This window comes from Abramis brama (genome assembly GCF_963993115.1).
Source record: "Abramis brama genome assembly, chromosome: 17".
NCBI classification, from domain to species: Eukaryota; Metazoa; Chordata; class Actinopteri; order Cypriniformes; family Leuciscidae; genus Abramis; species Abramis brama.
In genome coordinates this window covers 10,701,852-10,719,250 of record NC_139979.1, presented here as the reverse complement: position 1 = coordinate 10,719,250, position 17,399 = coordinate 10,701,852, and the positions used below count along the sequence as shown (strand labels likewise).

The following is a 17,399-nucleotide window of genomic DNA, read 5'->3' as shown; positions in this document are numbered from 1 at the left end:
ATCTTTCTTAGTACATACATGCACATTTTCTATTATAAAAATAGGCTATAGGCTATATTACACATATAGGCTACACATACATACATATATACATACATAATTTTACATAAATATAGAACGTATTTGTTTAACTTACACATTAACAATCAGCAATCTTTCTCCAACAGTCTTCTCTTGCTTTGGCAGCAGAGACCGTATTGTTTCGAGCTTGAAATACATATTTAAATTCATAGTAATTCTGAATGATTATCTCATGCTCCTCCGCGGAAAAATATATCGCTCTCGCTCTACCCGCGATTGGTTGTTCAGTGTCGACGTCACTCTTTTATGTGCACGCGCGCGTGGAGTAATCATACACTCAAAAAAGTCAACTAGCCACTTGCTTGATTTGCATGATACAAATATGTTTGATTAATAAGAATATAACGAGTTTACTTCTGTTAAATGATTCATTCTTGTTACTTGTAACTAAATTAAGAAATAATTAAATGAATTAGATCAGCACTTGTTGATTCAACGAGACTGAAGCGCTTCATATCAACAATTCTCTCTGGTGAGTCACTGCGCATGCTCAGCACTACGGCGGGAAGTTCGGGCACACGCGAGTCCAGTGACGGCTATAAGTGGAGTTTTGTGAGGGGTCTAATTGTTCTGCATCCTTGATATTGAGGGTAAGTACTTGATATGTACCTGTTTGAAATTAGTACTGTGGGATTATAGATTAAAAATAAATTATTAGACACTGGCCATGTTTCTAAGCAGGCTTGTTTTCCCATACTTGAAGCATAGGCTATGTTTGGTGCAATCATGTGTCTTCGTCGATACGAGTTTCACCTTAACGTTAATGTATCCGCTACAACTGGTGCATTTCTGTCACAATTCAATGTTAGCTACGCGCCTAACTATTTACTACATAACCCACGTTAAACCTGAACTCTACCTCAACCATGGGAGGGTAAAACAGGAGATAACATTAAAGTGAATGCAGTCGAACACACCATGCACTCGTTTTTTATGTTTGTAAGTTAGTGTGATGTTAGCTGGTTTATGCCTAATGTGGCATTTTTACGACATACCCGGTGTATATTTACGTAATCTACCGGTTACATCAGAAACAACAGAAGTTAATGTTGAATCAATGTGTACTTCTCATCTCTCCTTTCATGTTAACGTTTAGAGCTTTATTTATTTCTCTTTTGAGATTTTGCTGAGTGTGCCAACGGAGGGACTGTTGTTGTTATTATCTAAATTAACTAATGTTGGCCTGGCCCTTCATGTGTATATCAGAAAAAAATATTACTTTAAACGTTCTGTAACTAGACATTTCTGTCTTTTCAAACATAGTTCCAAAATGCCACATGCTACCCAGTTTATTGAATACAGTATGCAAAAATTGTTAAGTAAAATCTATGATGCAGTAGACCTACATTTGAAATGTCCTAACAAAAGGAATAGTTTATAATTAAAGTCATGATGGAATAGGTATGCATGTTTTTATTCAGGGAATATTGTTATCAATATAAGTAAAACACTTGATATTTAGTAACAACAGCCAGTAGTGGTATTTCCTTTGGCCCAGTTTTTAAAGTCAGTCTTTGAAATTAGGAGAATACTGCTTGTGTTGTGTGTTTTTCTGTTTTCTGGCCTTAGCATACACATTAGGGTAAATAAGTTGCAGTTTTGCAGATTAACTTTTAGACACTTTTTTTTCCACAGTGAAAATGTTCCTTTTCTTCATACAAAAAAAAAGAAATGCATCACAATATAAAGCTGGCGGCTGGCCCCTTGCTCTTCTGGTGTGAACCTCACCTTTTTTACATGGCAAGTAGTTTTTCTTAACACATACAGTAATGTATAATTAAATATCCTTGATTACTGAACTTTCCTTTTCTTTCTCTTTCAGTGACATGTATGTGGCAGTGTGTTGCAAAGGAGAGTTGTAGGTACAAGTTACTTAAGCATTATAAACTATACCATTGTTTTGTAAGCGGCAATCATTATGTTTGTGTATATTTAAATTTGAGTTAATCTTGTCCCCACCCCACAGGATGACACTGCATACCCGAAGAGCCTGTGTCATCAGGTCTCTGTGCACCTACTTGAAAGAAGACCCTGAAAAACTAGTGAAGGCATAAATGGTGAGTTGATGAGAAAATACAGCTTAAAAAGCCCATTGAATCTGTACTTGGGCCGTGTTTTTCCCTATTTGCTACAACAAACATGTGACATGAGAGAACACATAACTTTGTCAAATAACTGAGCTGGACAAATTGTTAATTTATAGGAAACTGAGGATACACCATGACAAAGTTCTTATGTGAATTGGTTGATGCACTAAGTACTTTTTTTTTTTTTTTTTTTTTATTCATATCGGTTGAGCTCTCTTGGGGCTTAATTTACATTAAAAAAAAAGAAATGGCATCAGAAACTGTATATGTATGCTTTTGTTTTATTGCAGTGCATTATATTCTAAGATGGTTCTAATGTTTTAGCCACCTCATTCATTTTAAATATGGTGGCCAAATAAATTATAACAATCTTATAATATAATGCACTGCAATGACAGCCCAGCACCCACTGTGACCTCAATAATAAACATAGTAGAATTATCACCTTTCTGACAGTTTCAACTTAGAAAACTGAGAAATTATAACCTTGTAAATGTAGAATAAATTTCAGATTGACGTTTTCTTAACATGTGTACCTAATAAAGCGGCCAGTGAGTGTATAATGTGCAATTCTTGTGATCAATATCTAATAGCTAATTTTTGTTTGTGATCTTTCATGTATTTCGTCCCACAGGATTCAGACATTGAGTCACAAAGTACCTTGGAGCAAACTGTGGGGGAGCGCTGTCTGACAATTACCCAGCAGACATTGGTGTCCTAATTGAAGATGTGGAAGTCCTCAGTGAAATGAGTAGCATTGCACAGGCTTGTGCTCTGTTATTTGGACTGATATACTGTTTGAACCTGAGCTCAAATAAAATAAAATACAATTTTTAAATTGTTTGCATGTTTTCTGTACTTTTTTTTTTATAGATTACTGAAGTTTTGGTAATGTCATGCTTAAGGCTGATTTATACTTCTGCATCGGACCTACGCCGGAGTCTCTACGCTATAGACTACGCGTTGGTTTTCATTTATACTTCTGCGTTGTCCACGTTGACGCGCAATTACACATGCAGAGGGAGCATGTGAAACCCCAGCGATCCTAGCAGACCAATCACAGTGCTTGCATCTGTGTAGAGTTGACGCATTGTTACATTTTTGGAGAGGTGCACGTCAGGGTACGCCGAAGGGTACGCGCGCTACACACAGCCTACGACGTAGCTACGGCGTGAGTTTGACACAGAAGTATAAATTGGGCTTTAGTGCCGTCATCTAAAACAAATCTAATTGAAACAAAAAGATAGATATTCATTAAACTACCAAAACCATACATGAACAAGACATTAACTAGTTGATGTAACAAGGCAGAATTTTGTTGAATGGAAGTGCTTTGAGTGAATGAGAATAAATTTGATTAGTCTAACACAATACAAACATTTTGATTCAATTAGTTGTAGAGAAGTTGCATTGACATATTAAAATCATGTTTAATCTACAAATCAATATTGTGTTCAAATAAAATATTCAAAGCTTTCCAAGTTTACTTGATTTGATTAGATGCATAATGGGTGCTACGATTAAATCATGTTCATTCAACAATTTATTTTTTTGAGTGTAGCTTAAGGATCAAAGCCTGAGTTGACAGAGAAAGTTGATGAGCTGCATCATGGTACCAATAATCGGTTTGGTTTTGTCAACTCAAAACCAATCCTGTAACCCCGAGTTTGTTCAGCTACCTTCATGGTACAGGCCCCAGAGCTGTAGCCTACCTCATTTTCACTTATTTACAAAATGTTTTTGGTTTAATTTGTTTAATCATTGTTATTTATTTCCAAGTATGTTCAGTGTCTGTACATTCATGTATTTTGTGTATTTTTTCAGTTAATATTTTCCCTATACAAATAAACAAGTAACTGCATCAAATGTCTCACTGTGTACATGCAAGCAATCTTAAAATAGATGTATGTTGTATCATGTGAAAACTGTCCACTAATAGTTTCTTAGTTTGTCCAGATGGTTTTTCCATGCCACAAAAGCAACAAAATAAAACTATAAATCAGGGAAACAATGGTTAAGTCAGACAAAGATGGAGAGACTCAAGAAGTGATGACAACATGTAGACAATGAATTTATGAAGCTTATGTGTAGTTATCTTCTAGTCATTGATTAGGATATTCTGTCTTGATGATATATAAATAGTGTTCAGGGGGTGGGGTTTATGTAAATTTTAGGGTTGGTGATGTCACTAACTCGGGAGGGTTGTATTTTTGAAGCAGGGATCCTATTTTTCATCTGTTTTGAAATAATAGCAATAAAACAGATGCCTTGCTATAGTTTCAAGGAATTTCTGAGGAACTTGGTGTTCCTTAGAATTTTCCTTCATCTTTGAGAAACATCTGCTTTTCATTGCAACCCTCTGACAATAATGGATTCTTGCAAGACACATCCCAGGTTCAACAATCAATTATATCAACTATAATTATATCATTTGGGTTATTTAAATGAAACAACAACAACAACAAAACACCCAGACAGCAACATAGTATCAGCCCAGATCCGGCCCAAATCTGGTTCGTGTGGATTTCACACGGTCCAGATGTGGGCCGGATCTGGGCCGACACTATGTTGCTGTCTGGGCAGGAAATGGCATGCATGCACTTTCAAAGATAAATGCAAATGTAAATGTTAAATATTCTTGTTTTAAGAAACAAAAATAGTGGCAAGATGCAATTCACCTTTTAAGCTTCACCTTCAAGTTATATGACTGCATAAGAACTTTTCATATTGGCTTTGTAATTATAATAATACGACTAAACTCATAGACTAAACCACAAACAATATATTCGCATACACCAAATCTGCTGCTTGCCTGGTCAATTCTGCATAATCTCCCTCATTCTATTTAGCTTTGTGTGACAGATCTATTGGGATATTTTGCAGAACATAAATCTTGACGCTGGCGAGTCTTTGTCAATGGTACATACATACCAATCAGCAGTTGTACAATTAGCTGTATTTTTTTTTATTATATATATAAAGATACAGCTGAACCTGACATTCTGTACTTCTTGGAAAAATCCAAGAATATGCCAGAGGCAACATGAGCAAATTTTCCTATAACAGGAACCCTGCTAGTTTTAAAGAATTTCTGAAGAACTTAGAGCATGTGAGAAATCACTCCTTGTTCTTGCTAATGTTTAATCCAAAAAAAGTTAAAAGCTGTCTGAAACAGCATACTAGTATGGTATGTTAACTATGTGTAGGAGATGTCTGTTCTTAAAGAGCTCATGTTCTGAGTTAAGACGGGTATGCAATTTCTTTTCTTCTTTTTTTTTGTACTTTTTGTGTGTTTTTAGCTTATTTACTTCAACTGCTCATACAGTCAAATTCAGGTGTGCCCAAAATTGTCAATGATGGCTATAAAATGTATCTTTACACAATATTTACAATTATTCTAAGTTTTAATATTATGAGTATAGGCTACTCATGCAAGACAAGATTTCAAGATGCCATAGGATCATTATACTGACAATGAAGTATTCTTAATAGATTGCTGTTATAGTTTTTCATTGGGTCTATAATGAATGTTGATGGGATATTTCAATATAATCTTACTATATCATTAAATAATATTGTTTACTATAAAGTACAATTACAAATGTATTTTAATATTTATTTTCTTGTATTGTTTGGTCAGTTGCATTTTCACAGCTCATAACATGAAATGTGAATATTAAAAGGTTATAACTGTTGTAGGCTAATGCTCTGTTCTGAGCTCTATAAAAACGAATAAAAAACGTTGATGCAAGGGAGATGGGTTTTTTTTCTGTATAGTTTGGAAATATTATTACACTTGAAATATGAGATTTAGAACTTCAACTCAGTGTAGAAATGAACTAATGCATGAAAAAAATGAAGATATGGCGGGGGAAGGCGGTTCACTGAGGAGTGGTCGCACATAGATGCACACACAGATATGCTCGTGCAGTGGAGTTGTTGTCTCGTGCTCCGACAGATGCACAGTGAGTACACGCGCTTCATTCTTGTTTGCAGAGGCATTAAGATACATCATTGTGTTGTTGAAACTCTTTGGAAACGTGTTAGGTTATATCAGTGAAAATCTCTCTCTGCTGGCATTTGTTTTTATTTGAAATTATGTTTAAAAATGTGTCATTGTTTATTTTTCGGGAGTTAGGTTTTATACTCGTATAATAAAAATTACAAGCTTTTCAGCAGTTAGGCTAAATGCTTCTTTGTAAAAGTTATGACCCATAACCAGTTTTATAACCCTTGTCCTTTTTTCCCCTCTTAAAATATGATTTATGACGTGAAAGGCAGCAGACAAGGAAAAAATAGTCAAAAAAGATGGGACATGGTAAAAATATACTAGGCTATAATGTAATGAAACATTTGCGTTCAATTATAGGAGGTCTACGGGGATAATGGGTTCAAATCAAATGTTATGATGAATTGGGGAAAATAATACTAGAAATGGTTTAGCTCTGTTGAATGTGGTTGATACAATTGAAATCACTCTCTCTCTCTCTCTCTCTCTCTCTCTCTCTCTCTCTCTCTCTCTCTCTCTCACACACACACACACACACACACACACACATATATATATATATATATATTATGTAGATATTGTCCTCATCTTTTTCTCCATGATTGCATGATGTATGTGCTTGTTCAGGAATGCCCTTAAGTAAGATATTCCACTAGGAATTTCCTTCAGTTTTGAAAGCTTGCAGTGCGCCAATCAGATAGGGGCCTGGTCTGATTTGGAAATGAGGGGGGAAATGAAATGTTGTTGCAGCAGTTCCTGAGGCAAACAACTGAAGCTCCTCGCATATGAAATATTCTTAATTTGTTAGGCTTGTTATTCTGAGTGGTGACTAGAATTATTCTAATGAGTAACTAATGTTCAGAGGGGCTTCTAAGGTGTTAGTTAGTTAGTTAGTTAGTTAGTTAGTTAGTTAATTTGGGGTGTGTATGCCAAAAAATTGCTCTTGGGTTTAAGGATTTTAGAACCCAACATAATTGCACATCTGCAGATTTAGTTAGAGATGATCATATCCATATGTTCTATTCTGTCATCATGCTTGATCTTACAAAAAAAAAAAACACAGCACCATGGATTGTTTATATGTAACATATGTGGCTGTGTTACATGCACATGGGTCGTTAGTAATTTGAAGAGAGCATCAAAGCCGTATGTTTACCATTTAAGATGTGTTGTGCATTGCTACATGTGTGTCAGTATAATTGAACGTTTGCCTTTGGGGAATACAATCCTGGTCGATGTCCAGATTGCACCATTACCAAGGTAACTGGTTGGATCAGAGTCAGATCTAGTGCATGGAGTTGGCAAGTTTGGTTTTGACATACATTTTTCTTGGTAATTCACATGTACTTTCATCCTTATTGTTTATATTATACAACTGTAGCGTATTGGCACAATATTCCTGTCTCTCCCTTACTTGTGTGGCAATGTTTATTTTCCTTGTTCCAGTGGTGGCATGCATAGTGGTTTTTGATGCCTGATCTAGTGGCATCTCCAATAATACATAATGCATTATAACATCATGATGAGGGACTTTCTATAAACAGTCCTTTACAACAACAACAAAAAAACAAATTATAATCTAAAATTATAATCTATGCTTTCAGTTGCTCAGATTAGTGAAATGCTGTAATGGGATGATCTACAGAGTATTTTATCCATTTGATATGTTGTCCTTGTAATATTTGTGTCAAACATGGCATGACTTCTGAGATCATACGGCAGAAAACAAGCTTGAAATGTGCACTCAAAGATTTGCCTCAATGTAGTCTCATGCATGGCCTTTGGCTTTGATTGTCTCAATTTATCAACTCTTTCTTCACAGTTTAAGTACTTCCATGTGCACGTTATTTGACCCCCCTTTCCTGTTAAAACATATGGGCCTCACAAACGTTTTTTCACTCAAATATTTGTACTTGCTTAAGGGTTTAAAACTCTGCATGAAAAGTTTGGATACATTTATTTTTCTTTCTAAATCGTTTTATCAAAACTATTGACTTGGCATAAAACACCCATAAAAATGTATTTTTTTTATCACTGTGCAATATTGCATCCTGAACTAAGTGTGTGGTTTAGTGTGGTTACCAAAGTTTGTGAATTCGAGCAACTCTATAAGACAAAATGATAAAAGAAGAATTTGGAATGTACTTGCTGCAGACTTATTTTGCATATTTTATTACAATAAAAGTAAAATAAGTACGTTTATATCTAAGTTAAGTTACTAAAATAATTAAGATATTTTTTTTTGCTTTGTGATAAAAAAAGTACTTTTTTTCTTTTATTTAAAAAAAAAAACGAAATCTGTAGAAAGTGTTCTTAATACTTTATACTTTATCTTTATTTATACCATGGTCTGGGTGAATACTCGATTCTGATTGGCTGCAGGGTGTCCGTTAAAAAGTGATAATGTACACCTAAATAAACCGTCAGGCGTAACCAAGGAAACCAAGTTATTGTTTGTAATTTGTAACTTTAGATTTCGATTGTAAAACTAATTAAAATAGAAACAAATTTTTTAAAAATGTGTTATTTGGCAAGTGACCATGGTATAAGCGGGTTAATGCCCTTCGAGGTGTCCATTATCAGGTTTTAATGGACTTTGGCGGAGGCAACCGTAAAACCTGATAATGGACACCTCGTCGGGCATTAACCCTTACATAAAAGATTTATTTATACTTGGTGCTAAGTTTTCCAAAAACAGCAGACCACATAAAAGCAACTGCACCATCCGGCTCAACTGTGCAGCTCATATTAAAACAGGCTGCGGCGTGATGCTGAAGGATTATTGAAAGAAGTTGTTTGGCAGGCAAACAAACAACCAAACTAAATAAAATACATATACCCCCAGTGTTTTTTTCTAAGACACATTTATAAAAGCTACTTAAATGTCCTAATTAAACTAAAGCATAATCCTGGCTTAATCTAAGCCCTGTCTGTGAAACCAGACCCTTAATACATAAAATATGAATCTTTCTTAATCTCAATGCTCCACTTGGTTCCTGGTAAAGGAAGTAATAATGCTGGGAAACACAAGATATAAAAACTTGTCAAGGGCTGTATTTGGAAACACTGGAGGAAATTCTTAATGAAAGAGTTTTGTTAGAAAGAATTTATTAATTAAACAAGTTGCTCTGTTAGAGTGACTGGACCTGATATGGGGACCATGTGTCTCTCATGTGTGATTTTATTGGGCCGTTTTATTTAGAATGAGAGAAAAGGAGCTGAATACAAATTAGACTTGATTTCCTTAGAGTTCCTGCTTTGGGACGGCATGCAGACACATTTGTGGTTTTGTCTGCATAGGACATATTGTACCGCTCACAAACATGAGATGCACATGTGCAGATGTGTCCGGACTCCGTTGCCTCACAGATGGGAAAGCAAAATGTAACTGATTCTGAATTTGATTAATGAAAAAAAACAATACAATTTATTGAGCATCATCTCTCTCTGTCCCTTCCTGACCATTCCAATATAGTTAATGTTTCATCAATCAATGTTTCATCAATAAATGCAGTGAGTTAAGGTGCATGGAACTATATGTGCTATTTGACTATTTGCAGATGAGGGGCAGTGTTTGAAACATGTTGGCAAACAATCAGTTTGTTTGGTGGTACTGCTGCCATATGGATTTAGAGTGTGGCATCACATAATGGAAATGATCTACACATTTTTTTACTTTTTGTTTTCATTTTTGCTTAACACATTTAGACAAAAACTTAGCTATTGAAATCGTTGGGGGGTGGGGGGTGGGAAGGGATGTCTGACATTTATGTGGTTGTTGGGTCTTTTTAGGTTTGAGGTTTTGTTCTTCATGCCATGAAATTATTGGTATTCCTTTCTTCTTACCACATGAAAGAGGTCTATGAGAGCTTGATGGTCTTGCCCTTAGCTGACCTTAAATCTCACAGCTGGTTCTTGAAACATGCTCTGTCAGTCCAACACAAACATTTCTTAACAGGAAAAAATAAACCCATTTGTTTACCTAGTAGATTATTTATATTTTACATTATGTTTCCAGTTCATTTGGGTTGCAGACAAACTGACTGACATTTCATTTCAGCACAGTGTTATGCTTTTCTTCATTTTTACATTTTTATCTGAATATCTCCATTTGCGCCATGTATTCAATCAGAAGGATTTGATTAGTGGATCTAATTTTTTGACACTGTTTATTAGTGATCTGGGAATTATTATGCTAAATTTATTGCTGTTTTTTTTTTTTTTTTTTAAGGCTTTCGGGACGCGCTTAGACAATGGGGAAGACACTGACATTTCTTTCTGTTTTATTCATTACATCATGTTTCCTACACAGCACTACACAGCAAACAGGTAAACACTTTCCAGAAAAATAATGCTATGATTTACAGAAATATATGAGGCAAACTGTGTTGTTATAATGAAATATATAACAAATAGGCTTGTTTATGGCTATTATTGTTCTTAAAAAAGGACTGTACTAATAATGCATGTTTTGTGCTTTTAGTGTTTTTTACCCGTTAGAGAATCATTTATGTAATAATTTGTATTATGATTTTTGATCATATTTATTCTACTGTTCAAAAGTTTGGGGTCAGTAATATTTTTTTTTTTGGATGAAACTAATTATTTTATTCAGCAAGGCTGCAATTAATTTATTAAAAGTGACAGTAAGTTGTTTCAACAATTTTACAAAACAAATTCTATTCAGAATAAATTCTATAAAGAATAAATGCTGTTCTTTGCTGATAAAAAAATCCTAATAAAATGTATCATGGTTCCCAAAAATATTAAGCAGCACAACTGTTTTCAACATTGACAATATATGATATTTTAATGGTAATAATATTTCAGAATATTACTGTATTTACAGCATTTTTGATCAAATAAATGCAGTCTTGGTGAGGATAAACTTCTTTCAAAAGCATTAAAATCTTACTGACCCCCAGAATTATATTTTTTTTGTCATTTATGACCATTATATATGTCTAGATTGTCATGTGTTGTATATGGTCCTCTCAGTGATAGGATGCCAGGATGAAAACCCGGCATATGACATTGTATTCCTCGTGGATAGTTCTAGCAGCATCGGTAATCGAGACTTCCGGGAGATTAAGACGTTCATACGCACTTTTGTGGATGGTTTGGATATTGACACTAAAAATGTACAAGTTGGCCTTGCTCAATTCAACACAGAAACCTACGAAGAGTTTCTGCTGGGGAAATATACAAACAAAGCAGATCTGATTAAGAAAATAGATAACCTTCCATACCGAACAGGAGGCACGTTTATGGGAAAAGCCATGAATGACCTTAATAACAATTATTTCAAGAAGGAAAATGGAAGCCGTATCAATGAAAAAGTGCCTCAGATTGTTGTGCTGATATCAGATGGAGACTCAACCGATGATACAAAGGGACCTGCCAGAGATCTGCGACAGAAGGGTATTATTATCTTTGCTATTGCTGTTGGTCCCACCAATATGACTCAGTTGAAGGCAATTGCCAACAGCCCACCTGAGCGTTTTGTGGTTAATATCGACAAATACCAAGCACTGCAAGGACTGACGACCACCTTGAAAGAGACAGTCTGTATCTTGATGAGGGATCAGGGGAAAGGTAAGTTAAGTTTTGAAGCTCTGTTCATAAAAGTCAACAAGCCTGTTTACACCTGATATCTAAATCTGTCTGGTGATACAATCACAAGTGGTCATGTGAGATCCTTGTATCAATTATATCATATTATAGTATTTATTAATATTTTGAATTTCAGTATTTTTGTTTATTGAATTTTTTATTAGTTTTTTAATATTCCTATATACCTTTATTTCATTTGTTTTTATTTTGGTTTTAGTAACTTCAGTATTTCAAACTTAAAGGGGACCTATTATGCCTCTTTTTACAAGATGTAATATAAGTTAGGTGTCCCAAGAAGGTAAATGTGAAGTTTCAAATACCACAATGATTATTTATTTATTGTACAATGCCCTAAATGTCCCCTTTTGGATGGAAGCAAAAACTGTGTATATCTTACAAATGAGCTGCTGCTCCCTGCCCCACTTTCCAGAATAGGGCTGTACCTTTACAGCTCATGCCTCTGATACTCCGGCAGCAACAACAAAACAGGAGAAACAGCATGGGCCCGTTTCCACAGGACACGTTTTTGCATTCCACTGCGCTGCTTTTAGGTTAATTTCCATGTAAACATGCGCTAGACGGACCTTGCGTTTTTTCCTCCCATTCGGGACCATTCACCTGTTTTTTAAAAGTTAAACTTCCTTTAACTTGAGCACTACATTTTTAGAACGGCGTTTCCTGCACGAAACACTGTAAAAGTTCATCTAGCGCGTGCTGTGAAATGGAATGATTCTGTGATCGTCGATACAGCCAACAACAGAACATTTAGATGGTCTTTCACGTAGCTTAGACGATCTTGCATTTCCATTAGCTGCTCTAGCGAGGAGATAAACACATGGCGGACTGTGTACCGCTCACTCATGGGAGGAGCTTAGCTAACATTGCAGTTACCAAAAACAAATAGATTTTAATAGATTTAGTTTTTAGTTAACACTGAAAATGTGTCTGCTGTGACCACATGTGACAGATTTGCATGCAGGGAGAGGGTCTCTGATATTATGACTACATACATCAAAATGTCTAACTGATATCGCCAGATCACTTACTGTATGTTGAAAATACACACCCACAAAAAAAATAAATAATGAAAAATAAGATTTTAAGTTTGCATCAAGCATGCCGAAGAACCTTAATTAAGTTTTTTTTTTTTTTTTAAGCTTTTTTATTTATTATCTGAGCTGTGGCGTATAGGCTCAGTACATAAAAAGCCCCAAAATTTTTTTTTTATTCCGGTAGATGATTGATAGGTGAGTGGGCTTTTCCATGTTCTATGCACTAGACTAGACAGACTTGTTTGACTTTTGTGCTCACGTCCCATGTCTGCGACATCTTGTGCATGACGTCGCAGAGTTCTTAAATGTGTCTCGTGTTTTTAAAAGCGTTTTGTGTGTATGGCCTCTTATTGACTTTTATCTTATCCCTAAGGAAATGATTACTGCTGATGATGGTTGATTTGTAATAATTTACTGTGTAATATATTTAATATTCAGGTATTTACTGTATATGTGCAAATACATAAAATAATTGTCCATTCATCATTGTGTTTCTGTTTCAGCTATTGCACCAAAGTTTGCTGATGTGTTTGTTCTGGTGGATAGTATGGCCGAGGCGGAAACACAGCAGATAAGAGAACTTCTCACCGAACTGGCTGTGCAGCTCAATGTGGGTGATGCATCTTATAAGATCGCTCTGGCTCAGTTTGGCGAGAACGTTGTCAAAGAGTTTCTGTTCAATGACTACCAAGACAAGGAAGAAGCCATTGAGTACATAAATCAGTTCGAGCCCAGGCCTAACGGAGAGCGAAAATTAGGAAAAGCCATATATTATGTTCGCACTCACTTTCTTAACACGGCGTCCGGCAGCAGAATTGCTAAAGGCAACAAGCAGTATCTGCTGGTGCTGAGAACAGGGAACTCAAATGACTCCGCTGTGAGCGCCATAGAAACAATGAAGAATGAGGATGTGACCATTATTGATGTCAGATTGGAAGCAAATTTACACTACCTGTCACCTACTCTACTTAGTTTCCAGATTGACCAGAATATTTTTAATGTTGCTTCAGACATCACAAAAAGGATTCAGGAAAAAGAAACTTTCAATGTTACAGGAGGTTAGTTTGCGTTTATTTTAATTATGTATTATAGGTTCTTAAAGGTGCATTAAGTAAGTTTGGCATAAGAAATAGTGACACATAAGAATAGTTATTTTATTTACTACAGATATATCAGTGACATAGTAGCTGTTTTAGTCTACATAAAGTGCAGGGTCCCCTCATGGTGGCCACCATGTTAAGATCATGACAAGCCATGTTTTGCAGTTCAACCAGATAATAAACACACATCAAACTTCTGTATTTTCCAGAAAATGTTATAGGGATAGTTCACCCAAAAATGAAAATTCTGCCATCATTTACTCACCCTCTTGTTCCAAACCTGTATGAATTTCTTTCTTCTGCTGAACAGAAAAGATATTTTGAAAAATATGGGTAACCAAACAGTTGAGGGGCCTCAGTGACTTCCATAGTACGGAGGGGAAAAAATACTTTGAAAGTCTTGGTTACTGACATTCTTCAAAATATATTATTTTGTGTTCAGCAGAAGACAGAAACTCCTACAGGTTTGGAACAACTTGAGGGTGAGTAAAGGATAACAGAATTATATTTTTTGGGTAGAGTTGAGAGCTGATGGCTGCATCCGCAATCGCATACTTCCCTTCTATATAGTAGGTGAAAAAAAAAACAGTACTGTATGCGACAAGAGAATATCCGAATTCACAGTACTCATAAAAGAGTTGGCAAACCGTACCCAGATGACTTACTACTTCCAGCAAAATTCTGAAATGTGCATATGATGGACACTTTACTATTCCATGAGGCCACGGAAGAGTATTTGTGAATGGCAGTGAAGCGAAGTAACTGATGCTGGGAGGTCACATGATAATGACACCATGGCGGATGTAGTACGGATTTTAAGTACCCATTCAAGAGAGTATGCGAATTTGGACGCAGCCAGTGAAAAGTAATTGAAATCCAATAGTAGCTTATTTTCTTAAACTGAAAACCTTGTTTACCGAAAACATTGCAGTGTACACAGAATCCACAGCATTATTAAGAATACTATTGTGAACATAGCCTTAAAAACGTTATTACTTGGTGCACCTCTGAATTTTCTTCATTACTGTTAAATTTTTATCACAATATTTTTCCACCATTTAACATTATATTAATGCATTGTTATTGTCTTCGAACAGACTGCAGATCAGCCCAAGTGGCGGATATTGTGTTTATTGTGGATGAATCGGGTAGTATCACCAGAAGCAACTTTGAACTGATGAAACACTTCCTCCACCGCACAATTAGCGGTCTAGAGATAAACTCTGACAGTGTGAGGGTGGGATTGATACTTTACAATGACAGACCCAGTGCTGAATTCTACTTGGACACATTTGAAAACAAGAGTGATATTCTGAACTATATTAATATCATACCATACAGAGGTGGAGGAACCGCAACTGGTGTGGCCCTGAAGTTTGCCAAGGACAATCTGTTTACTAGGAAGAGGGGAAGCAGGAAAGCTCTTGGTGTTAAGCAGATTGCTGTTGTCGTCACTGATGGCAAGTCACAAGATGATGTCACCGCTACAGCTGCTGAGCTGAGGCGCTCAGGAGTCACTGTTTATGCCCTTGGGGTGAAGAATGCTAGTGTGGATGAGCTCATAAAAATGGCATCCTACCCTGAAAGGCAGTTTGTGTTCAATGTGGAAAGTTTTCAGATGCTTAGTTCGTTGGAGAAAAGCCTCAGAAAGAGCCTTTGTAAGGTTGTGGTCAATCGAGGTTTTGACAAGAACAATAGATTCCTCCTAAAACAAGGTAAACATAAGTAAGTGTGCGAAAATGAGTTAAACGTGTAATGAGTTAAAAGTTCTTCATGCATATTACTCTTTAACTTCATACATTGCTGAAGCATAACATACCAATGTGTTTGTTTGATGTAAGTGGTTGATGAATTAGTTTAGAGGATTAGTTAAGGTCAGCATGAAATGAAAATTCACACCATCCAAAATAATTTTCCAAATCTATGTTATCTGTCTTATTTTGAATGATTCATCCATGCGTATATTTAATTTTTTATAAATTAGTGTTTACCTCATATTATTTTATAAAAATGTTATAACTTGACTTCTCTCTGGTGATGTATGCCAGACTTCTTTATATTTTGTGTATTTTACAACCGTTTTATAGAATGATTAGGGGAGACTCTTGAAAAAGATACCGATAACATTTTTCATAATTTTGTATTTTTTTCAACTTATTTTTATTGTATTATTATTTGTAATGTTACAATACACTTAACTTTACAGAACTTGTGCTGAATTTTATGCTTTAGTTCAAAAAGAAATTTTGTATGTTGCAACAGCCTTTGTTTTCCCCTACTCATATAATTCCATGTAATTTAACCCTCACTTTTAGGATGTGTGAACACAGAGGAAGCAGACATTTATTTCTTGTTGGACAACTCTGGCAGCACTCGTGACGACTTCGAAGATGTGAAGAAATTTATCCTTGACTCTTTGCAATTATTCAACATTGGACCAAATCGAGTTCGCGTGGGAGTTGCTAAAGTCGATCGTGATCCGACTCTACAATTCCGCCTGACAGAGCACAAAAACAGGACCTCTTTAGAAGCAGCTGTGAGGGACATCATGCGACCCAGTGGAGGCACAGAGACAGGCAAAGCATTAACTTTTGTGGCCGATCTCTTTAATCAGGCTAAAGAGTCCCGTACGGCTAAGGTGCAGGAGATTCTCATTGTCATAACTGATAAGGAATCCCAAGATGACGTGAGTGAACCAGCGGCAGAGCTGAGGACTCAAGGTGTTTCAGTTTATGCCATTGGAGTTAAGGATGCCAACCAGGATGAGCTCTTGAAGATGACGACTGATAAAACTAAGAAGTTCTATGTGAGCAACTATGATGCCCTGAATTCCCTCAAGGGCGAAATTGTCACAGATATTTGCTCACAAGAGGGTAAGACTAACCAGTCGTAGATATGCTGCAAAAACACATTTTTTTAATCTATTTTTGACTGGTTTAAAACAAGCTACATTTTGACAGACATATTAAAAGATTAATTAAAGATACGCTACCTTTCAAAAGTTTGAGGTCTTTTTTATAAAGAAATAAATGATTTTATTCAACAAGGATTCATTAAATTGATTAAAAGTGACAGTAAAGATATTTGCAAATGTTCCAACTCAACCCGAGCAATTTTCAAGAAACGGCTGAAGATGCATCTTTTTCCGCAACACCTGATCCATTTATACTAACACTTTCTTTTCTCTTCTGTTCTATATCTTTTTTTTCTTTTCTTGTTTTAAAATACATATACTGCGTTAGACTAAACTGGGAAGGGTCATATCACTTACATATTGTTGTCATATTGTTAGTTTAACTGCTTCTATTGTTCTCCTTAAGTTGCTTTGGATAAAAGCGTCTGCTAAATGATTAAATGTAAATGTACAAAAGATTTCTATTTCAAATAATACTGTTCTTTTGAACAGAAGAATTCAGTTAAATCAATTTAGAATGATTTCTGAAGGACCATGTGGCAG

The 17,399-nt window shown here is 35.6% G+C and overlaps 1 protein-coding gene and 1 long non-coding RNA gene across 3 annotated transcripts in view; both read left to right on the top strand.

Annotated features, from left to right (window-relative positions):
• Positions 1-359: 359 nt before the first annotated feature.
• LOC311067405 lies at positions 360-3,251 on the top strand. Of its 2 annotated transcripts, XR_014603220.1 has the most exons (5): positions 360-671; positions 1,717-1,821; positions 1,904-1,943; positions 2,048-2,138; positions 2,803-3,251. It is a non-coding gene; the product is annotated as an uncharacterized lncRNA (long non-coding RNA). The 2 variants fall into 2 exon arrangements; XR_014603221.1 differs by having other exon boundaries at positions 360-1,821.
• A 2,821-nt stretch (positions 3,252-6,072) lies between these two features.
• col6a4a (collagen, type VI, alpha 4a) overlaps positions 6,073-17,399 on the top strand; it is a 39,545-nt gene continuing 28,218 nt past the window's right edge. The window contains exons 1-6 of the mRNA XM_084089327.1: positions 6,073-6,133; positions 10,409-10,506; positions 11,176-11,772; positions 13,346-13,900; positions 15,040-15,657; positions 16,258-16,815. Coding sequence (XP_083945453.1) covers positions 10,431-10,506; positions 11,176-11,772; positions 13,346-13,900; positions 15,040-15,657; positions 16,258-16,815 — 2,404 coding nt within the window. The 5' untranslated portion in view covers positions 6,073-6,133; positions 10,409-10,430. The remainder of the gene's footprint in view (positions 6,134-10,408; positions 10,507-11,175; positions 11,773-13,345; positions 13,901-15,039; positions 15,658-16,257; positions 16,816-17,399) is intronic.